Source organism: Galleria mellonella, unplaced genomic scaffold, assembly GCF_026898425.1.
Source record: "Galleria mellonella isolate WM207_F2 unplaced genomic scaffold, CSIRO_AGI_GalMel_v1 utg38, whole genome shotgun sequence".
In the NCBI taxonomy this organism is placed as follows: Eukaryota; Metazoa; Arthropoda; class Insecta; order Lepidoptera; family Pyralidae; genus Galleria; species Galleria mellonella.
The window spans coordinates 5525389-5549738 of NW_026442090.1; the positions used below are offsets into that span (position 1 = coordinate 5525389).

Consider the following 24350-nt stretch of genomic DNA (forward strand, 5'->3'; position numbering starts at 1 on the left):
TATTATGTCTAAAGAGAGATTTTAATATAAGTACTCTATATAATTGTGAATACATTTTTTTTTCGTTTCAAAAACATAGAAAATGGCTTGTATTTTAATAAATACATATATGTATATTAATTTGTAGCCATTACGAACATATGTTTATTATGTTATATAAGAAGAAATGGTTCCCAATTTAATAATAAAAAAATCATTTTGTAGTGGAAAATTTTTATGTCTAATTAGTAGTAACACGACAAAAAGTTTTGATTGAAAAAAAAAACATCAGATTGAGTTAACCAAATGTTAATTTAACTGAAATGTCAGCTTTAACAAAGATTTCGGATGCTCTTAGAGCTATTGATAGGGAAACAAAAAAATGCCAGAACTACTTTAGACGTAGGCTCTCTAATTAGTCTAAACGTATCAACTTTCTAAATCTTTAATCTGTGGTAAAATATACCTATCTAAGTATATGTAATGTTTTTAAAAGGCTGCTTTACATTTCTATATTGTTCATGATTTTTAAGCGCTTATCTCAACTTTATAATTTAAATTATCAGTTTATAAAAAAATATCTTGAATTGTGTTAACGCAAATATATGTTGCCGTTTGATTATTTGACGTCTAAAATATTAATTCAATGTTTTGCATGAAAACTATATATTCTAGGAAACGGGCTTTAATCGCTTAAATGTACAATGGATTTTAATTCAACTAATCTAGCCGCACAGCTTCACAAATTATGTTCGAGTTTATCATCTAATCCAGGTAAGTAAAATGTTAGAACTATTAAAGATTATCACTACCCGTCAGAGTAGTGTTTTACATTATTAATATAAACTATTTAAGATTATTTACTATCAGAAACTCTCGTTCCTGACCCTGATAAATAATATTTATTCTCAGATATGTTTTTGCTTATAGTTAAAAGCTCGTATCCTGGGTAGGTACCAGACATTTCTGGGCTGGGTTTCAAAGTAATTGATACTTGTTACTTGGTTAAAAATTATAAATTGCTAATTTTTAATATAAAATAATTCCCAAATGAACTCTTCGGGATTTTGCTTGTTGTTGTTGTGTCAGCCGTTAACTGTCCACTGCTGCACATAGGCTCACTCATAAGGGGTGTTTTGCCGGTTGGCAATTGGTTAGTAGATTAGGCTTGTAATGTCAGAAAATTGTTTGTTCTATATTTCTAACTTTGTAATTGTCATTGATAGATACATAAAAAAAAATTTGCATATATACTACATTAGACTTTCTCCTATGGTGAGAAATTTAAGTTTAAATTTAAGTTTCCGCAGCGCATGCAATGAAAGATATTTTATAGGATATTTTTTACACCTTGAGTTACGTTACTAAAGTTTTAGTAAGGGTCACTAGTCTTTTCTAGCAATAAATATAGCCTATGTTATTTAGGGTGAATGTAGCTTTCTAATGGTGAAAGAATTTTTGAAATCGGTTAAGTAGTTTTTGAGTTTATTAATTACAAACATAAACACAAAAGTACAAATCTTTCCTCTTTATAATATTAGTGTTAATGTAGATATACAGACAGTGACCAGTTATTATTTTATTTTATGTATTGATTTATGTTAATCCTGAATAACAATAAAGTTTATTATCAAAATTATTGTTAGAAGCCTGGCTGGTAACAATTTAAAAAGCAACAGTTGTCAATGAAATTGATTTTTATATTTGTGATTTTTATACTTGAAGTATAGTTTTGTTTATTAATTTTCATGAATATTATTCAAGATTACTTTAAAGACTTAGTATCTAAGTTTAAAAAAGGTTCTTATATAATGAAATTTAATAATTAATAGCAATTAGAAACTGAACTGAAGAAAAAATATCAGGAACTTTTATTAACAAATTACTAGGTTGCACTGTTACATTTATTTTTGTCCTGGCTTACAATTTAGGGTAACCTGGTATCAGCCAGTTCCTTCCAACATACAAGAACTAGTACTTAGTATTTGTACATGCAAAATTAACAATATTCAGTTATAATACAAACATAATGGGGGAAAGGGATTGATAGTAATGGGGGCAGATAAGCACCATTATTAGCAATGTCGTTCTCGTGGTTCCCTCTGGGAACCATCATGACTAATTCTAGTTGAATTCGTCAGGATGGGCTAACTGACCTGCTTTCATCTTCATCAGTCATCTATCACTGGTGTCCTGCCAACTTATCCTGATAGCGCGGGCAGGGTTACCATTCCATTATCATCCATTAAAAAAAATACAAACAATAAAATCTGTAACATTCAGTGTGTGGTGTGAGAGGAGATGAACAGTTTGAATATGTGTCTGTTTGAAGTAAGAACAGCCTCGAACCTCTTATTTCTGTTAACATCTTGTAACATGTTTGAGGTTATCACTCCATCTAGTCGGGGTTTGGTTCACTTGGGAATAGTTCTTCCCTGGGGAAAAAGGGATTGTTAGTTATGGGTCAGTCCCATTGCTAGCAATCTACCCTATTAGATCGACCTTTACATTGTCCACCTGTTAACCGACATAGTTAACGGCTGAATGAAACACAAATTTGATGTTAAAATACATGTTAAGGATAATAATAATGTTAATACATGTTACATAGCATTTAAAAATGTTAAAATAATGTTCCTTTTAATTTTTATGGTAGGATTTATGACGTACAAAATGTTAAGCTCTGTTTACGACGCCGATTTCGGGAAGTTGTTCATACCGAAATCTAATCCAATTAATATCAAACAGGAAATTGAGTACGAAAATTCGGATTTTCATTTCATGGTAGACTGCCTGATTTCATCCTCACCTATAATCACTCACTGGTACCCCGCCCGCGTATAACGATACCGCAGGCGGGTGTGTCCTCTCCATTCTCACCCATTAAAAAAACTTTTCTTTCCTATTGCCTATTTATATTATATCAACTTACTATATGAATACATATAATGACAATTTTCACTAGGTTTATAGTTTTATGGATAGTTTTTATACATTTTAATATCTTCTATTATTTTCGAGAGACTTCTAAAAGAGAAAATTTGTCTGAATTCTTTGTTATATAGTTACATTGTCAATTAAATTGAGTTTTATCATTCTTTTTGTAATTGATAGAGTTGACTGTCATGTTTGTTCATGTTATTTTTGCGATAATTGACGTTTTTTAAAAACAAAAAACTGCTTGTTTCTAAGCAAAATCTAATTACACAAATTTTCACGTTCATAATTAAAGTATTTACAATTATTTACCAAACTTTGTTTATTATACTAGTATATGGCTTCTATTGTGGCAAAGCCAGAAAACTAAAGTATTGAATAGATTTTGTTAAAATTTCAAATAAAAAGATAAATTTCCTAATCGGTTTACAGCTGATGAAATTATGAGACAAATGCAATCGAAATGAGTCTCTTTTTTTAACTCCTTCTTTTTGAAGTCGCTTGAAAATAAAGTATTCCATCTATTATTCACGAAAGGCTCGGGGAGGGGTTCGGAAAAATCACGAAATATCACAAGGGAGATGTAGTAAGGAATCACGTGTATTTTTTCGTTGATCGCTTGCTCTCGACTTGCCTTTGCTACCTTAATGTCTGTCTGTACATTTTTATCATAGTGCTTAATTTTTCGTAGTTAAATTAGACAACATAACCTTTAAGTAAAGAGCATATCCCCTTTTAAAAGGCCGGCAGCATACCTGTAATGCCGTTGGTGTTATAGGTGATCATGGGCGGCGGTAGTCACTTACCATTAGGTGAGCCGCATGCTCGTTTGCCCCCTGTGTTGTAAAAAAAGACTATACCTACCTGTATTTAAAGATAATACTCTGAATTTTTTAACATTACTTGGTCTAAAACAGCATATTACAGAGGGAGATGTGATCACGTGATTAATGAATGATTATCTGTCTGTACGGGCTAATTTTAGAAACTACTTTAGGGATTTTAATACGGTTTATATTATTTGATCCAAACAATGACTATTTTTGTAATGCTTCGATTTGATATTATGAATCTTAGTTAAAGCAAGAATTGATATGATGCTAAGAAAAGAAATACATCCTCCTAAAAGATATTGACATTAAAAATAAATATACTATTTTTTTTATAACAAAAACATTAATAATAAGAATATGTGGAAAGTTTAAATAATTTTTTTCTACCTCATTCATTCCCATCGATCATTACTTTATGGAATTTATTTTTTAACTGTTTTAGATGGCGCGTATGAATTGGCCGTCTCATACTTATCTTCTACTGCTGAAAAGAGTAGAACTTTGCAAGATGAAAGATTGCTTTGCCAGAAAATTTTGTCACGACTCAGTCATTCAACTAGAGATGTGGAGAAGTTCAATGAATGCTATGGAAAACTAAAGAATTCCGTTAGTAATCTTGCCCTCGATAAAGCAGTGTCAAATATATTGATAAAATCTAAACTTTCTAGAGATCATACTAAAGATGCTAAACAAAGAAATTATTATAATAACTTTGACTTTGTTTGTTATATTTTGGCGCTATGGAATTTGGCGATATGAATCGCTTTCACGACGCGGTCATCAATTATCACTATACAATTTGTTACAGTTTATATTGAAGCAGCGAGTGTCAGTATTGTCGCTACTCTTAGCACTTTCGGAGACTGCACCTCAGACTGAATCAACTCACCTGCTCTTTCCGATACCGCAACTCGCAACTGCTGTAAGTATCTATAACAATTTTGTACTAATTATATTGTCCTCGGATTTTCGGTGCCTGACTTCTCATAAGACTGTATATTCCAGTCCTCGTATTTATTATATATGTGTCATTGAGAAATACTTTTTAACCCCCGATGCAAAAAGAGGCTGTTAAAACTTTGACACGTCTGTCTATTTGTGGCATCTAACTCATAAAGGAATGGACCGATTATAATACGATTTTTTTTAACTAAAGTGATCGAGATGGTTCTTAGCTGCAGTTTATGAAGATTTGTTCAGACATTGCAGGGGTTACTTAAAATTTTTAATTTTATTAAAAATATAATATCTTTAAGATTGCATACCTTAGAATCTCAATTACTTGTAGTTATCTCTTACCAATATTTTGTTTCATTTTTAATAGAAATCAACCATTGGTTTATCTGGTGGTCCAGCCAGTTCCAGCAAAAGCACAATAGGCTCAGTGAGTTGGGGCAGCAATTTACATAAACAGCAAGCTTCCAATCAAAGTCTTCAATCCAATAATAGCAACATGCCTATTGCCTTGCAGCCAACTGGTATGATTTTTAAATTTGTTTAAACAGAATAATTAGGTATTAAAAAAAAACTTGTTTTTAAAGATGATATTATAATGCTAATAGAACAAAATTATAAGAGTATATTAATAAATAACATATCTATTGCATGTGTACATTAGTGGTATTTATTTGTTATTAGAACTTTCAAATGAGCGCGCATGCGTCAGAGATGCAGTACTAGCGGCGACTGGTGTAAAAGCGAAGGGTGCGGGAGGAGGGCCGCGACCCCAACAAATTTTGTATTCGCGCATAGCACACCTTGGTTTTCTGCATGATCGATTGAAGGAATTTATCGATCCTGCATCAGGATTAATGCCTCAAGGTTAGTGAATAGATGATTCTATGATTAACAATTCCAACTAAGTAATGCCCATCCATCGCCTAAAAAAACTATTTAGCGAATAATCCCTCACAATGCGAATTCCTGTTTTTAATAATTAAATACTGCGCGTTATTATTTGCAATTGTAAAATGTAAGTGCAAAGCTTAAATGTTTTCACACCTTTTTGTATATAATATTCAATTAAACTATACCATATTAAAATTCTGTTTACTGAAGTCTTTTTTTATAGGTACAACGGTAATAATCAGTTCTGTATAAAATATGTTGCTATTTACTTCAATATATACAATACCTACAAGCCCGAAATATATATTAATATTGCTTATTCTCATATTACTCGGACAGGTAATGTATTCTAGTTTGACCGATATAAAAAACTTTATCCATCTTTTAAAATTTTTCAAATTAATCTTAGAGATGGTGTCAAGTTCACATATTAATTTAATAATGGACAGTAAAATGAGCGCATGTCGAATGTTATGTTTACTACAAAGGCTGACAAATACCTGTGACTAACCCATCTGGGATTGCAGTTATATTTATCTTTTAATTAGTTTTATCATCAATATTGTAAATTATAATTTACTTTTGTGTAGGTTTAATGGGAGAAGGATTAGTGGCTTCAATAAGAGAGGAACTCACAGAATATTATAGGAGCGTTGCTCTTCTCCAGTCTCAGGTAAGGAAACAATACTCTGGCTCTGTACAGATAGGGGATATTATTATCATCATTAAATTAAGTATTTTATTAGGCCTGCGAGGGTGACGGTGGCGGTGGCACCCTGCGGCGAGTCTGTGTGTGGGCTCAAGAACCACTACATCGACTCACATGGCTTGCTAATATAGCTCATACAGCCCATCATAAGAAAGGTTTGTGCTGTGCTATATCATTAACTAACGACCTACATCATTAAAAACAGCCCATGTTAGCCCTCGTTTATAATTTTTCTATAGGTGAAAGAATTTTTTAAGTCGTTTATTTTTTATTTTATATTTATAAATTACAGAAGATAAAACGTACTGCGCCGATTATAAATAATGGAATACAGAGCAGAAGCACAGACATGGCATGGTCATACATATGTAAAAGGTAGTCATGAAATAATGATAGACCTTCTCTAATCCTGTAATTTCACTGTCATATGCAAACACTTCAAACCTAAACATAGCAAATAAGTCAGCTGTTTGGCGGCAGAAACATACCATAAGTGCTACCAAGTTTTTTGCAACTTCAATCCCATATAAATTTAATACTGTTTCAATTCTTGTTTTTGACATTCAAACCTTTGAGTAAATTTCTTTTTCTACCAATTCTTGTACAAAATATCTTTGATGGTTCTATATTTTTAACTTATAGAATTTAAAAAGGTAAGTATTCAAAATGTAGGTATTATGATATATTTTTTTTTATTTATGTTATATTGGATGTTATTTTGGGTTCTATTGCGTTCATAAAGCCCCCCTACAATAGTTTTTCCAATATATCTTCCATGTACAGGCAGCAACCAGTTACGATTTTATTATATTTATTGATCTGTGGATATGGTAGTATCGGTGTTGTGTTTATTACGTGCAGGCGGCGAGCTAGCGTCGTGCGTGCACCGGTTCGTACGGCACGGTGACGAGCGCGTGTCCGCCTTGGCGCGGCGGCTGCTCACCGCGCTCACGTACCCGCTGCTGCTCATGCTTACGCGCTGGCTGCTGCACGGTTATATATTTTTTTCTACTAGTGATTCGGCCCGGTTTCGCACGGATAGATAGAATTTTCATAAATATTATTATCTATCTCTTCTCTATTACGCTCTCTCTCTTAGCCTCTATTGCTTGCTGGTAATGTAGCTTTTTATAGGTGAAATAATTTTTAAAATTGGTTAAGTTGTTTTTGAGTTTATTCATTACAAACATGTCTAAAGATAACGTCTACTCTATACACTTATTAATATTGTTTTTTTTTATTATTATAATTACTACTACTTATATAATTATGAGCTAGATATATTACGAATATAATTGTTACGAGATTTTAACCCTTAGATAGTAAAATTATAGTTTATATTTCTTTCTAATATTTAGACGTCTTTAATGCGCATAACATATTTTTTCCATCTTTTCAAGTCAGTATAGTAAAATATAGTTATATTTCGACAGGAGAAATCGATGACCCATTCAATGAGTTTTTCATTGAAAGCAGGAGTGGCGTACCGATAGATAGAATGTGGCACGATAAATATCGTGTAAGGTATGTCACCTTTTCTTATATCCATTTAAATGTATTGTATAAATAGTATACGTTATACTGCCTACATAACGTAATTTCAATTGACTGACATCTGTAAATTATTAGTAATAATTCGCAAAATAAAGGTGAAAATGTTATTTCCCGAATATTAATTAGAGATGTTATTATTTAAACTAATATTTTTTAAGTGAGTCTGTGTTTTCGTCACAACATAAATTATCCTTTGTTCCAAAAAAAAACACTGACTTCAATCATGGTAAAAAGAGCTGTTTTGATTTGAAAACTAAATTACTGTATCGATTTTGATAAAATTTCTGTGGGACCAATCTAAAAGTATATAGTTTCGGATAAAAAGTATTTTCAAATCGGTTTATTAATTACGGTGTTATAAGGTAACAAAATAAAAAAAAAATACAACCGAATTGCAAACCTGCTTCTTTGAAGTTTATTGAAGAAGGGTCAAATATGTTCGAGTATGTAGTAGTAGTAACGCAGAAAATTACAACACATTTAGCTACTCTTACTATACGAGGTCTGTCCGGAAAGTTCGTATAAAAGTGTTCTGGAATGCGAGAAAGAGGAGTGGGGAGGCCAGGTAAGCGCAGGACCCCTTCCTTATGTCCCTAACAATGCTTCAGTTCTGGTCTGACCGCCGTGCGGTGCGAACTGGCTTGTCACGCCATCTGTGAAGTTACCTCTTAACGAAACCCCGTCGGCATGGAGCCCGCTTCCGTTGAAGAGCAGCGCGTCGTAATCAAGTTTCTCTCGAAACTCGGCAAGAATGGCCGTGAAAGCAAAGAGTGGAAGACATCCGGGGAACCACGAACAAAAAAATCAAGAAAATCCCGCTCAAATGTCAAGACAATGTTGATTGTTTTTTTCGATGTTCGGGGGATTGTCCATCAAGAATTCGTCCCTCCAGGCCAGACAGTTGATGGAAAATTCTACGTCGATGTGCTCAGACGCCTCAAAGCTCGTGTGGCACGAGTTCGTCCAGAATTGGCGCGAGAGGGGCGTTGGATTCTTCACCACGACAATGCCCCTGCCCACACCTCTCTTGTTGTCCGTGAGTTTTTGAGTAAAAATTCCATTACGGTGACCGAACACCCCCCCTATTCGCCGGATTTGGCCCCGTGTGACTTCTTCTTGTTCCCAAAAACCAAATTGGTACTTCGGGGGCGGCATTTGGGGGACATAAATGAGATAAAAAAAGCTACGACGGGGCAGCTGAGAAACCTACAACCAGAGGACTTTCAAGGAGCCTTCTCACAGTGGAAACGGCGTTGGCACAAGTGCATTATGTCACAGGGGGAGTACTTTGAAGGGGATAAAATTGATTTACCTGAATAATTGTAAAATAAAATTTTTAAAAAACTTTTATACGTACTTTCCGGACAAACCTCGTAATTTATATTTTATCATTATAATTTTATTAGAGAATGGATGGTACCGTCGTTCATGTCGCGCGAGCAGGCGGCCCAGATTCTAGCGACGGGAAAGAGTGTTGTGTTCATGCGTGAGGCGTGCGCCGACGAGCCCGGCCCTAGCGACCACGCACATCACCTGGAGGCACTTCTCAAATCTCACACTGGTATAATAACATATTTTAATATATGTAATAGTTACTTAAATCTTACCAGTAAATATTTGAAATATTAAAAATTGTATTTTGCGGCAAGTGAGTACTCTTTTATGAGATGAGAATTCATGATTGAAATACATGTGAATGTGAATGTGAATGTGAAAGGGACTCCATTTTCCGCACTTAGCCTCTCATTTGGGCCATTGTGCGTATGAGTCGTGGCTAGTGCAGCCAACCTAGCTCCGTCCAGAAGCGCAGAAGCTTCCTGGGTTCTTCACAGGCCTCACGGAGCGACCTCACCGTTCCGAGGATTTCTAAACGTTGATGGGCCACAGCCTCACATTCCAGGATTACGTGAGTTGCCGTTTCTTCGGCGTTGAAACAGCCTCGACATAGAGGGCTGTCTGTGGCTCCTATTGTGTATAGATGTTTGTTTAATGGACAATGACCCGTTATTGTCCCTATCATTGTTTTGAGGTTTTTTCTGTCTAGATGTAATAAACGTTTTGATAGTCGTTGATTCAACATAGGTACGGCCAATTTTGATTGTCTGCAATCAGTAGCCTGTATCCATCTTTGGTTTTGTATGTCAGAGGATCTTTGACGAATCCACATTCGAAATTGTGAGAATGGAAGAGGAAGGAGTGGATACGGGCCTACCACCCTCGTTCCTGAGCCTTTCCTAGCTAGTTCGTCTGCGGCATCATTACCATAAGATCCACTGTGCCCTCTTATCCATTGGAGGATAATACGGTTATTGGAAGATATCCTATCCAGTGAATGGTGGCATTCAATTATTAGTTTGTTGTTTGTCTTGTTGTTTCTTAATGTTTTTAGTACTGCTGCGTTGTCGGAAATACATGTATATGTTATTATTATAATATATTATGTTGTATTATATATGTTATCCGACTCTACCTATTCTCCACCGTGCATTTTTCAAGGCACCTTCTTCCACGCACAACCATTCTTTGGAATCGACTTCCAGCAGCAGTATTTCCGAACCGATACGACATCATAACCTTCATAAAAAGAGCGTATTCCTTTTTAAAAGGCCGGCAGCACACCTGCTATGGCTCTGGTGTTACTGGTAATCATGGGCGGCGGTAGTCACTTACCGTCAGATGAGCCGCATGCTCGTTTGCCCCCTCTGTTATAAAAAAAAGTTAGCTTATTTAAGATAAATTTTCAGTAGCGGGCGTAGTTTCTAAAAGTCGGACATATCTTTGCGCATAGGTAAAATCTCCGCTCGCATCCCGGCATACCTCTCTTTCCATTTCCCCCCAATTATACATAGTACATAGAGGATGTGTGACAGCGCTGACTAGAGACGGCCTTTTGCAATTAAAAGTCATTGGGGGGAAGGTGGAGGGGGTGGGGTGAGGTTGAATCGAGAGAGCGGCGGAGAGTGTCCATACTGTACTGTTACACTGCAAGGAACAATGCGCAGGCGAGCGATGCGAGTCGCGCGGGTGCGCGTGGTGGGAGGCGGCGGGGCTGAGCGCGGGCGTGGCGGGCGCGCACGGCGCGGCGGCGCAGCGGCTGGTGGCGGCGCTCACCACGCACCACCACCTGCTCGACCACCTCGCCGCGCACCGCCGCTACCTGCTGCTCGCGCAGGGCGACTTCGTGCATCACCTCATGACCTTGCTGCAGTACGACACGCGCACACGCACACGCTACGTTTGTGCAGGGCCGGCCTTACACTAGCTGGCGCCCCTGGTCCGGTTTTATTGACGTGGTGACTTTGAGTCAAATGTTGAGTGCGCCGCACGCACCCGATGGTGGAGAAAAGTTGCGGCTTTTTACTAAATTGTCTTAAAAAGTTAACAGCGCCCGGTGCCTCTTAACAACGATGATCGACCAAAAAAGGATCTCATTTGGTCTTTGGCACTCACCTTAAATCTCAGCATCCCTGGGCGCTACTCGACCGCGGCGCACCTGTTTAAGGCCGGTACTGCATTTGTATGAAATGTATACAACCACATTATAATTGAATTGGAAAATTTTACGCTATATGTTAGCTACGTATTATGAGACTTATCGATATAAATAAATTGGATAAAAGCATATTATAAACATTTGTATGACACCATGAATATTCATCTAATTTGTTGTGTTGATACTTCCTCATGATTGCATAGATTATTTTTATTTTAATTATTAGGGAAGTGTCGATTATTAAATGAGTGAGTGTCACTTATGCTGTGACTCTGTAAAGAACATCATGCTAAGAATTTCTTAAAATTAAAAAAATGTATCTAATTGACTAAGCCAAATGTCAATTTAGCTAACTGAATGTTGACCCGTTTTTATACTCGATGCTCTATCTACCTGTTACATATATACCTAATCTAAGGCTATGCTATACTAAGATCAATTAATAAAACTAATAAGAGCTTTTATTTAGGGATGAATTGAACAAACCGGCCACATCTCTGTACGTGCACAACCTTACGTGCACACTGGAAGCAGCGGTGCGAGCGACCAACGCGCAGTTCGAGCCGCCGCACGTCCTGGCACGCTTGCACGTTAACTTATATCCAAACTGTAAGTTATTTATTGTGTTACACATTTGGTTATTACTAATTAAAAGTATTTTTTTGATTACACTATAATACTTTTATCTGGTAAGCTACATTAGAAGCTTTCGTATATAAGAAAGGAGGTCAAGAAACTCGACACTAGAGGATAACATCGTTAAGCCATTTGTCACTGCCGTCACCGGGACATCATTAAGAACGAGATGACAGTGTTAGCGATTTACTATAGCCGCGTGCCTATTGCATGCTCGTCACCTGAGCGCCGTCATTCCGTCCGCTAAGGATAGGAAAGTGTAATTCAGCGCGACCGCTAGAACTCGACCCGAGATTGTGGACTGGTCGATGTGCCAACAATAGAAAAAACATTTGATCTTGTACACTCTACACTGCTGTCACACCGTGCCGTTGGAACGGTTAAATATGATATACGTCATGGTGGTATAAAAGTCATGAACCTTGAAAATATTATACTTCTTTTTTGAGCAGTTATGTAAAAAGACAATATTATACAGGTGATGGGCGCGACGACTGCGGCTGGGACGTGTTCGCGTTACAGTACCGCGTGGACGGCCCGCTGGGCACACTGTTCCCGGCGACGTGCGCCGCGCGGTACCGCGCGCTCTTCACGCAGCTGTGGCGGGTCAAGCGCATCGAGTACAGCCTGCACGACGCCTGGCGCGAGCACACCATATTGCAAAAGCGGCTCAAGTTTATGCCAGGCAAGTGATAAATTGTAAAGGTGCATGCAAAATATTAATTACATATTAATATTTTGCATCCATCTTTAGAAATGTATTTATTTGAGCATGTGTGCGTTGGTTTGCCCTTGCCGATTGGGTAGCTCCAAGTTTATTTTACTAGATTTGCAGTAATAACGAATTCGTTGTTGTTTATGATATGATTTTAATATGTGAGCAATTGAACTATATTAATTTACAATAATTTGAATACATATGAAACGAAGAGGTGACGGTATATATAACGCAATTAAATTATAACGAATGACGTGAATGTGGCTGCTGATTAGTTGGTCGTCGCAATTTGCTTCGCACTTCACGATCCTTTCAGCAACCATAAATTACACAGTTTAATTATTAATTTGTTGAATATACATTTCATGTTATACTGCTACACTATAATAATGAACAACGTCCCGCTACTGAGCACCACTCTTTCCTTATAAAAGGAAAATGTCAATCTGTTAATACCACGGCGATTATGCTACTTGAAATAATTTGGAGATATTGAATTTGATGTTGTTTCCTTTGTACTGTCTTATATGTACTATTCTATAACATTTTATTAATTATTATATACTATTGTGGTTCATTTCTAGTGAACTCCTCGCCTATCATCATTCACTGATGTTTTGACAACGTATAAAGATAGTGCAAGTGATTTCTTGTTCATCTCAGAAAAAGAACTATAGGACAGACATAACATCTTAAGGTGCTATCTCCTGTCGGAGCTTGGCGACCATCATGGCGATCTTTACTTAGTCCACCGCCATCCTGAAAAGGGACCCGGTGCTCATTCCGAGCCGTATTCTTTTTTAATCAGGAAGTTCGGCGTCTTTCCGGTCTTCAGCAACTTTGGATCATTCTCTGTATTATAAGCTGCAAAAGACTGTCTTTTCTCTTATACAATGTCCCAGGTACATCAACTTAAGGTATTTTATAACGTTTAATATTTCTATCTTTTTGTGTATTCTTTGCAGAACTGTCTCATTACGCGCCCTATTTCTCCATGATATTTTTAACATTCTCCTGTAAACCCACATCTCGAATGTTTGTAGGTGTCCACCCTTGAACACCATACAGGAAAATGGCAATGGCATAGCAGCGCGTTATGCGTTTTTTGTGTTAATATTAATACTATGATCTGCGCTTACACATTCTACGTGGTTTATCTGTAACTGCAAATCTTTTAGACTTACAGCCAAGAGTATAGTATCCTCTGCATACCTAGTATTATTCTGATGTTTATCATTAATGACTGATCTCATTCGCATTCTCCAAAGCTTCTGGGAAAATAAGTTCTGCATAGATGTTTAATGGTGAAAGTATACAACCTTGTCGGACTCTATGAGCAATATCAATGCCTGCGGAGAGCTCTCGATCTGCTCAGATATTTGCCTTTTATTTCCAATACAGATGATCGCAATGTCACTTGCATCGAAAGCGTCTCGAATATCAGGGTGAGCTTAAAATGTTAAACATTATTAAAGGCTTTCTCATAATCATCAACGAACTGGTTCATAATATACGTATCGAATTTGTTTGTGTATTGCAGAAGTATGGGGCCTCATGCGACGCGTGTCGTGCTTGCGTGCGGAGGCGCTGCGCCTGTGCGGCGCCATGCAGGAGGCGAGCTGCGTGGGCGCGGAGCCCGCATGGGCCGAGCTGCTGGCCGCCGCGGCCGCGCGCCGCGACCTCGACACGCTGCTGCGCCTGCACCACAACGCACTCGAGCGCCACTCCATACACGCCATGATACACCACACCACGCAGGTATGCCTGCCGGCGACGGCTGCAGTATTGCGGAAATCAGCATGTGATTCTTATTTGACGACCCTATAATAGTCACCACTTTCCATCAGGTGGGCCGTCAGCTTGTTTGCCATTTTAAGTTATATAAAAAAAAATGGGAGTATACTTTCTTTTTTTTTTATTATATTATCAATTAACCACCAATGTTGAATTGAATATCAGCTCAGCTCTCATGATTCGGTTCAAAGACGAGCTATGAGAATTGTAGACGATGCCAAAACTCGCAGGCGATGTTGATTCTTTAAGTCTTAGGCAAGACTTTGCCTGTGCATTCTACTGCTTATAAGGTATTGTGTTTTGAGGAATTGTTCGAAATGATGCCCACAGCCTCTTTTTATCATCGTATCGCTCACCAATAATAGGGAAATTCATTCTCTCACTCTAGATGGTAGTGTACAGTCCGATTTCAGAGGGATTTCCCCTGCAAACGCTCCGTGCAGATTGTCCTTCCAAAGTTTTCCCTAAAGACTAATGTGAAGTTTTTCAAAAAGGGTGCATTAAGACTTCTTCAGGATTAGCAACGCGTATGTGGCATTCCTGATGTTGCAAAGGTGCATAGGCTACAGCGACCGTTTACCATCTGACGGGCTGTATGCTTGATTGCTACCATATTGCTATACAAAATTGAAACTGAAGTTGTAATTTAGTTTGTTATTTTATAATACTTGTAATTTCTTTATTTAGCAATTAGCGACCCGCCTCGGCTTCAATAAACTAAATTCCGAAAGTTTTATGTTGTTGTTTTTTTAGGAGCTACAATCATATTTAGGCAATGTGTTGAATGAAACACTTGCACTACGTAGTTTCGAAGCGACGTTGCACACTGGTATCATCGCGGAACTCGAACGTCGGGAAGGCATTGAACAGATGAAAGCAGAACGTGTAGCAAGAGGTAAGCACAACTGTATTCTAACTCACAATTTATAATCGAATTTAGATGGGGATTTTCATGAACATTATATTTTTAATGTATTGTCATATAAATAGCGGTTTGGTGTGAGTGAAGCAGGCCAAAGAAGGGAACGTCAATAACTATCATCATCATCATCATATCAGGTTTTAACTGTCCACTACTGAACATTAGCCTTCTTCTAGGAGGGTTTTAGCAATTGATAGATTGCACTGTTGCCAAATGTCAAGATTGACATATTTAACGATCGCTATTTTGCCTGCGAAAACTATTAAGCACTAATATTTGCAGAACGCACACATTAATAAGATCTCTAAATGAACGCTTAATGTATTTATGTTAAAATGTATTTTAAATCTATAAGTATTTAAAATGCTAACTACAAAATACCTTAGCGGTCAGATATTTGAAATACGAATTACATTTTTAGGAAGTAATTGAAATACAAATACCAAAAAAAATTTTTTTTTTTTTTTTTTCGGTCGGAGGTAGTTGTGCGAACATTGTTAAAAACTGCTCCAATTCGATTTTCGTTTTATAAATAGATAAAGTGGTAAAACAGTATATTTTAATGAAAATATATAAACTATAATCACTTCACTTCACTTGCCGGAATAAATTACACTTTTACCTCTACTACAACAACAAAAATGTCTGTGGAAAAGTTGAGCTTACAGCAGACTAGAGACGAATTTGTCAAAAGGATGCAGGACTTTGAAGGACGACTGCAGAAGGCAACTCTTACAAGCCCAGGAGTAGCGGATATTGCTTCAGAGTTTGCCATTTTTAAACATATGACGCTGAAGAGTCTACAATCATTGCAACACCAAGTTGACCTGCTGGCAAAAGAAGTTGATTTACAGGAAATGCGTGGTCGAAGGAAAATATTGCTTCTTCATGGTGTCTCAGAGAGTGATCGGGAAGATGTTAACTCAGTGGTATGCAGTGTCCTTGTTGATCAATTGAAATTGGTGGAGTTTTCAACAGAACACATTAGCCGGTGTCACAGAATGGGACGCATAACAACCAATGAAAAGGCTCGTCCACTTTTGGTTAAGTTTCGAGATATCAACACTCGCGACATGATCTGGTCCAATAAAACAAAGCTGAAGGGCACAAATGTTTCCATTTCCGAGTTCTTGACAAAAACTCGGCACGATACATTTATGGCGGCCAGACAACGGTTTGGTGTCAGAAAATGTTGGACACGTGATGGGTTTGTTCACGTCCTTGGATCCGATGGGGTACGGCATCGTATTAGTAGCATGACTGAACTGGGTAGAATTGCAGTACCAGGATCCCAACAGCCAGCTCCAGTTGCGGCTAAGGTGGACGTCGGCGTCAGCAGAACGAAACGGGCTCAAACCAGCAAGAAATAAGTCTTGTTAGCTTTGAATATTATATTCTACGGTTTGGTGAGTGAGTTTGGTCTGTATTAACATTAATATCGTTTTACCCACTTTTATTTATATCAAATAATATCATTTTTAATATCATTTCATTCGCTTTTTCTATTTATAATTCAACTGTAATGCGACCTACTTATTAAATGTAAAATAGACGGTAGATTGATTGGTTAGTAGTAGAAGTTTAATTTATCCCACTCAGGGAAAGGCAAAGGTATTGAGCCATACAGCCTAATCTCCAGTAATGTAATTATTAATTAATTTATTAAAGCAAGTAATTATTCTAATTTACATAGATCAATGTCAATATGTTGGTTGACAGTTATCAGATAACATCTGAATATTGGCTACATATCAAAGTTGTATATAATCTATGTTTCTATATTTTAAAAAAGATATGAACTGTTACCATCCTTAATCTATGCTCATTACAGCTCCGGCACAGATAATACTAGTAATGAATGGATGTAAAGGGGAATACTCAGTACTCAGTACTATTTTTAATGTATTTTTAACAATTTTTAATTATTAATATTCAAGTTTTATTATTATTATATTTTTTGTATTCAAGTTTATATTTAGATTTTCTTTTTATTGTACTTTATGATTAAGTCAAACTTATAAATTTTCTGTGCCGGGATAGCTGTAGCTGTTTTCATTCATTTTCTATCTCCTTTTTCAGTTACATTTACCCTAACCATTTACCATATTATTGTAACCTTTTAATATATCTTTACTACCTGTATGTATTGACAGGCTCACTCACCAAACCTGTGGACGAGTTATTAAGCGAAGTAGTATTATTTTTTTTATTTTCTTTCCTGATAACCGGCAGGTGGAGTATGCATGTACTCGTATTATTTTTAGTAATTTAAATTATATAATATATATTTATATATATTATTATTATTCTAATATATTATTATAACTAGTGTATTTAATTTTTTATATTATATTCTATTTTTTAAGATATTCATTTAGTATTTATTAGATTATTTATTTATTTTTCTCAAAGTATGCACAATTTATTTTGCAATAGTGACGAGGACATTGATAATGATGATTACTTCTCTGTTTCTACACATAATTCCTCTTGCAGCACTAACAACAGTTTCAATAGTTTGCCATGCCTATCGGATTCTTTGGCTGCACTGTTTTCAGATGTACCTAATAATCTCAACATAATTCACATTAATGCCCAAAGTATTCCAGCACACCATTCTGACTTGATTGTTTCTCTTAATCAACATAACATACACGCTATATTAGTTTCTGAATCTTGGTTAAAACCATGTCTCTCCTCTGCTTCCTACTCCCTCCCAGGCTTCCAACTTATACGAAATGATCGAACTGGCGGTGGCGGTGGCGGTGTAGCTATTTATCTCCGTTCTCATTTCACTTACTCTGTAGTTAGTATATCTGCACAGCCGCCCCCAAAGAATGCTGGTGAGCACCTTTTTATTGAAATCTCTCTCTCCCATTCAAAATTACTTCTCGGAGTCTACTACAGTCCTTCCATGCGCAATGACTATTTTTCATCTTTTGAAAAAACTCTCGAATCCCTCACTCCTTCCTACAATCACACAATCATAATGGGCGATTTTAATACTTGTCTCCTAAAAAAAAATTCACGTGCTTCCACTCTCGTATCTACTGTAAAAGCTTGTAATTTAAATATACTCCCGCTATCTGCGACACATCATTTTCCCGACTCTACTCCTTCACTCCTCGACCTAATTATGATCTCATCCCTGCAAAATGTCGCGAGGCATGGTCAGTGCGCAGCGGACTGTTTTTCTTATCATGATCTGATTTATTTGTCTTACAAAATACGTTCCCCAAAAGCAAAATCTAAAACTGTTTTCCAGCGTAGTTTTGGCAGTATAAATGTGGAGAGACTACGTAGTGACGCAAAAACAATTGACTGGACACCTGTTAAAGACGCAATATCCGTAGACGAGCAGGTCGTACAGTTTAACAAATTGATTGTTCAACTGTACGATGTGCATGCTCCCATTAAGGCCATAAAAATTAAACACACTCCGGCTCCATGGATTAATAATGAAATTAGGATATTGATGCACAGAAGGGATGTAGCAAAGACTCGTTACAAGCATCGTCCCAGTGACGATAATAAGACCAAATATTTAAAACATCGAAATCGCTGCAATAGAGTGTGTAGGGATGCACAACGACGCTACATTCATGATTCTATTGCAGAACGAGATTCCGGCAAAGTCTGGAAGTTTCTTAGGACATTAGGAGTCGGTAATACCCAACCGAATAACATATATACTAACTTAGATGTTAATTCTCTCAACTTGCATTTTTCAACATCTCCTATAGTTGATGTTAATAATAAGACCAAAACATTATCAGATCTTTCCTTGCTTCCGACTCCTAATTATTCGCCGTTTGTTTTTAATCGACTTACAGAGTGTGACGTTAAGAGCAGCATTAATTCAATAACATCGAATGCAGTAGGTACCGATTGTATCAGTCGTAATATGATTATTCTAATTCTCGATGAGATATTGTCTGTAATTTGTTTAATCCTGAACCGCTCTATTGAAACTTGTGTTTTTCCAAAGTGTTGGAAAGAAGCACAAATTATCCCCATTCCAAAAAAAAACAATCCTATCTCTTTCTCTGACTTGCGACCTATCTCAATCCTACCATTCCTCTCTAAAGTGCTTGAACGCCTTATTCATACTCAACTGACAAAATTCCTTACCCAAAACAACCTATTGAATCCTTTTCAGTCTGGCTACCGACCCGGTCATAGCACAGTAACAGCACTAGTTAAGATCACTGATGATATTCGATCGGGAATGGAACACGGCCAACTGACCATCCTAACACTCCTAGATTTTAGTAATGCATTCAATACCGTCGACTTTGACATCTTACTAGAACTGTTACACTCTCTTAACGTATCTCCGCCTGTAGTTGAGTGGTTTCGTGATTACTTGTGTGGACGTCGGCAGCGAGTTCGAATTAACGATGTGTCTTCATCTTGGTGCGATACGTTTGCTGGCGTTCCGCAAGGTGGCGTCTTGTCTCCTCTCCTTTTTTCAGTTCTTATAAATACTATATCAAACCAACTAACTTCTCTCTACCATCTATATGCAGACGATTTACAAATGTATACTCAGGCTCCTTTAGACGACTTGAACGATGCTATTGCATTAACTAACCAAGATCTCAAACATATAAGTAAATGGAGTAAAGCTTTTGGCCTTAAAGTAAATCCTTCCAAATCTCAGGTAGTACTGGTAGGTAGTCCTAAGCTAATCCAAAAGGTAGATTATTCAACGCTTATACCTATAACTTTTGGTGATGTGGTTATCCCCTTCAGTGTATCGGTAAAGGATCTAGGTGTAATTATTGATAGTTCTCTTACTTGGCGGCCACAAATAGAATTTGTCAGCAGAAAAGTTTTCGGATCAGTATGCTCACTTCGTAGACTACGTAATTTCCTTCCTACTGCTACCAAAATTACGCTATCCCAATCTCTTTTACTTCCAATTCTTGATTATGCCGATACTTGTTATCTGGATCTTACGGAGGACCAGCTTAACAAACTTGAGCGCCTTCAAAATGTTTGTATCAGGTTTATTTTCGGTCTTAGAAAATATGATCATATTTCCCAGTTTCGCGCTAAGCTCAAGTGGCTTCCTATTCGTTTTCGCCGGAATACTCACATTCTTTCACTGCTCCACAATGTCCTTTTCAACTCTTCTTCCCCTCACTATCTGAAGGAGCGGTTTGAATTCCTGCATACCGTCAATTCTTTTAATCTTAGGTCTTCTGAGGGCCTCCAGCTGAAGACTCCGGTACATTTCTCAAACTTTTATGACAAATCGTTTACGGTGCAAGCTGTACGGCTTTGGAATGCTCTACCAGTTTCCATACGAAGTATAAAATGTCTGGTTACTTTTAAAACAAAAGTTAAGGACTTTTATTTAAGCAAGTTGTCATCTCCTTAATATGTTTATATGTCTGCTTAGCATACTTATTTCTTGCATATTTTTCGTGAACGTTTATATGCATGTATGTATATGTGTGTATGTATGTGTATGTGTATATGTATGTATATGTGTGTGTATGTATATGTATGTGTATATGTATATATATGTATATATAATAATAAGTAAGGATAATTTTTATATTATTATATGTATTACATATCCCATATCTAGAACTAACAAATTTTTTTATCATGCCTCCTACCAAATTGTTTATAATTACTCCTCTCCATCCAAAGGTTGCCTGGAAGAGATCGCTCTTAGCGATAAGGTCGCCCATTGTTTTCTCATTGTGATTATTTCTTGTGATTGTTTGTATTTATAATAAGTTTACTGTTGTAATCTTTTGGAGGAAACAATAAAGAGTATCTATCTATCAAATATGTATATTTATATTCCAATTACGTATTTTAATTACAAGTAATTCAAATGTACTTTTCTTTTTTTGCGCTGACCAATTTTGTACTTTTAGAATAATAAGAAACCTGTTATTAGCCTTAATATTTTAAATACTAGTATGTAAATCTTAACTGTAATACTGTTGGTTTCCAATAAATAAATAAATACTGCCCAGCTCGGGGAACGAAATTGCAGAGAAGTGCAAACATATTTTTCAAGTGACATACAATATTTGCATTATTGTATATATATTTTAATTGTACATATACTGATGGTTGCGATAACTGCATCAACATTGAAACTACAAATAGTCAAAACAAATTATTTGATAAATACTTATTTTCAGGTGAATATGCCTTTACTGCAGCAGACGAGGTTCAAGATAAAGAAAAACGGAAAATCTTTCATCAATTCTTAGCCAGTAGGAAAGCCGATTTAAATGTTTGGGCTCGCACATATAGGTAATATAATATAAAGTTTTACCACATTTTTATTGTATTTTAAATTTATCTCAATATAATATCTTTACTTGGAAAACTTGAATACAGTGTAACTACAAGAGTGCCACGGTATCCTTACAATCTATTTAAAAGTGCAGCTTGCAGAACAAACTTGGGTTGCGAATCACCTATTGTCCGCACAAGGCACCTTAATATTCACTTTGACAGTCACTGTGTTTATATCTAAATTAAAAAGTTGATGTACCTCGCCATTATGTTTTGTTTTATTTTTAATTTAATTTAAATTTCGTTATTTGACTTTGAATTGTTGGATGTCATCAAATGAATGAAAATTATTAAAATTTTACTTTATTTGATGACATTTAATAAGTTAATACTGTTTTTATATTTTTTAAACACAAAGCATGCTGTGGTTGCCTCTAAATGTAACAGTTAGCCGTAATCCACTAGTGTATTGTATCGAAATGTTTCGCTGTATTGTCTGTGTTGTTGATCCTAAATAAATAAATAATATTTATCTTACGATTTTATATCAATATTTTCTTCACTTTTTTGTACGAGGTTTGTCCGGAAAGTACGTATAAAAGTTTTTTAAAAATTTTATTTTACAATTATTCAGGTAAATCAATTTTATCCCCTTCAAAGTACTCCCCCTGTGACATAATGCACTTGTGCCAACGCCGTTTCCACTGTGAGAAGGCTCCTTGAAAGTCCTCTGGTTGTAGGTTTCTCAGCTGCCCCGTCGTAGCTTTTTTTATCTCATTTATGTCCCCCAAATGCCGCCCCCGAAGTACCAATTTGGTTTTTGGGAACAAGAAGAAGTCACACGGGGCCAAATCCGGCGAATAGGGGGTGTTCGGTCACCGTAATGGAATTTTTACTCAAAAACTCACGGACAACAAGAGAGGTGTGGGCAGGGGCATTGTCGTGGTGAAGAATCCAACGCCCCTCTCGCGCCAATTCTGGACGAACTCGTGCCACACGAGCTTTGAGGCGTCTGAGCACATCGACGTAGAATTTTCCATCAACTGTCTGGCCTGGAGGGACGAATTCTTGATGGACAATCCCCCGAACATCGAAAAAAACAATCAACATTGTCTTGACATTTGAGCGGGATTTTCTTGATTTTTTTGTTCGTGGTTCCCCGGATGTCTTCCACTCTTTGCTTTCACGGCCATTCTTGCCGAGTTTCGAGAGAAACTTGATTACGACGCGCTGCTCTTCAACGGAAGCGGGCTCCATGCCGACGGGGTTTCGTTAAGAGGTAACTTCACAGATGGCGTGACAAGCCAGTTCGCACCGCACGGCGGTCAGACCAGAACTGAAGCATTGTTAGGGACATAAGGAAGGGGTCCTGCGCTTACCTGGCCTCCCCACTCCTCTTTCTCGCATTCCAGAACACTTTTATACGAACTTTCCGGACAGACCTCGTATAGGCTAAATTAATCAATCAAAATTTATAAAAAAAATTATTGATTAATTAATATGTATAATATTTGTACAGGGGTCACGTGACAACATTAATACTGAAGCTCGCGCTACACACTGAAGTGTCACTCCAAACTCTTGCTTTCCGACTGGACTACAGTGATTTCTATAAACGCGGTGATGCCAAGCTACATGAACCGCTCACCTACCAACATAAGCGACTTAGTGAGATCGGACTTAATTTAGCAAAGGTAACTAAATTTATTCCAGATGTTATTAATAATAAATCTATAAAATTATGATTGTTAAATTGGAATTAATAATGTTTGTAGTAGTAACAGAAACACAGTTTAAAAATTTATTTCCTCTTGCTTGTAGTGAAAAACCATTTCAGAAACAGAACAGAACAATAAATATTAAAAATCTTGCCTCTATTAATATTATATTTTCCATCTTAATAACAATAACTTGATAAAATATTATTTCTATTATTAAAAGAAATAGGAAATACGGTTGAGTGCTGTACACAAATTGTGCCACAAGATAAAACGTAGTAAACATCTATGAATTAACTGAATCTGGTTTTTACGTTGTAATCAAATTGCTTTCTCCTTCAGAATAAATTGGTCGATCGTTCGAGAAAGAAGTGACAACGTTGGTGTACGGTACCAGTCAACACAATCGACTGCGCGCCGTGCTTGGGCTTCGTCTGCATATGCGCCACATAACTTCTACAAAATTGTATTTAACTTCACCGATTTATAAAGATGTACATCTTTATACCACACATATATACATTTTAATGTTTTTAAGCTACCATAACTAAGTATCATATAGATTTATAAGTTGTAGTAACACATTAAATAATAACTGCTCTCTATAGTGCCATGGAATATGTCGAACAACTTCCTAATGTTGATAAATAAAATGTATTTTGTATCACAGTGCTTTAATTAATATACAATGTTGTCGATGCTGGAAGAGCAATATCGAAAATTACATTAATCATAGATAAAAATACAATTTTCTATAGACCATAATTGCCACTTCTCTGCAAATTAGGGCGCAATTTGATAGGAAGTGGCAATTGTCGTATATAGACATTAAAAGCAAGAATGATCATTACTATTTCTGAGGGCTATGTTATATATCTTCATGCCCTGTAATTTCACTGTCATATTTTACCTTGAGAAAACGTCCCCTAGTCCTTGTCT

General features: G+C 36.5%; 2 protein-coding genes across 2 annotated transcripts; both read left to right on the top strand.

Annotated features, from left to right (window-relative positions):
* Positions 1–335: 335 nt before the first annotated feature.
* LOC113522512 (gamma-tubulin complex component 3 homolog) lies at positions 336–24075 on the top strand. The gene is made up of 18 exons (XM_026908214.3): positions 336–753; positions 4192–4355; positions 4558–4671; positions 5074–5227; positions 5388–5570; positions 6188–6270; positions 6344–6461; positions 7168–7299; positions 7740–7830; positions 9267–9421; positions 10863–11067; positions 11823–11962; positions 12468–12674; positions 14248–14465; positions 15255–15396; positions 21594–21708; positions 23213–23387; positions 23754–24075. Exons 1-18 carry the CDS (start codon positions 684–686, stop codon positions 23784–23786), a joined length of 2499 nt encoding a protein of 832 aa, XP_026764015.2. The 5' UTR covers positions 336–683; the 3' UTR covers positions 23787–24075.
* LOC128201313 (uncharacterized) lies at positions 15403–17323 on the top strand. Its single transcript, XM_052897948.1, has one exon. It carries the CDS (start codon positions 16065–16067, stop codon positions 16791–16793), a length of 729 nt encoding a protein of 242 aa, XP_052753908.1. The 5' UTR covers positions 15403–16064; the 3' UTR covers positions 16794–17323.
* Positions 24076–24350: the final 275 nt, after the last annotated feature.

Bases quoted from the DNA above. Each gene is read 5' to 3' on its own strand.
- LOC113522512 (XM_026908214.3), top strand. From the start codon at position 684: ATGGATTTTAATTCAACTAATCTAGCCGCACAGCTTCACAAATTATGT. The intron at 4,672-5,073 runs GTAAGTATCTAT...CATTTTTAATAG, and splicing joins TACCGCAACTCGCAACTGCT to AAATCAACCATTGGTTTATC. The intron at 23,388-23,753 runs GTAACTAAATTT...TTTCTCCTTCAG, and splicing joins TCGGACTTAATTTAGCAAAG to AATAAATTGGTCGATCGTTC.
- LOC128201313 (XM_052897948.1), top strand. From the start codon at position 16,065: ATGTCTGTGGAAAAGTTGAGCTTACAGCAGACTAGAGACGAATTTGTC.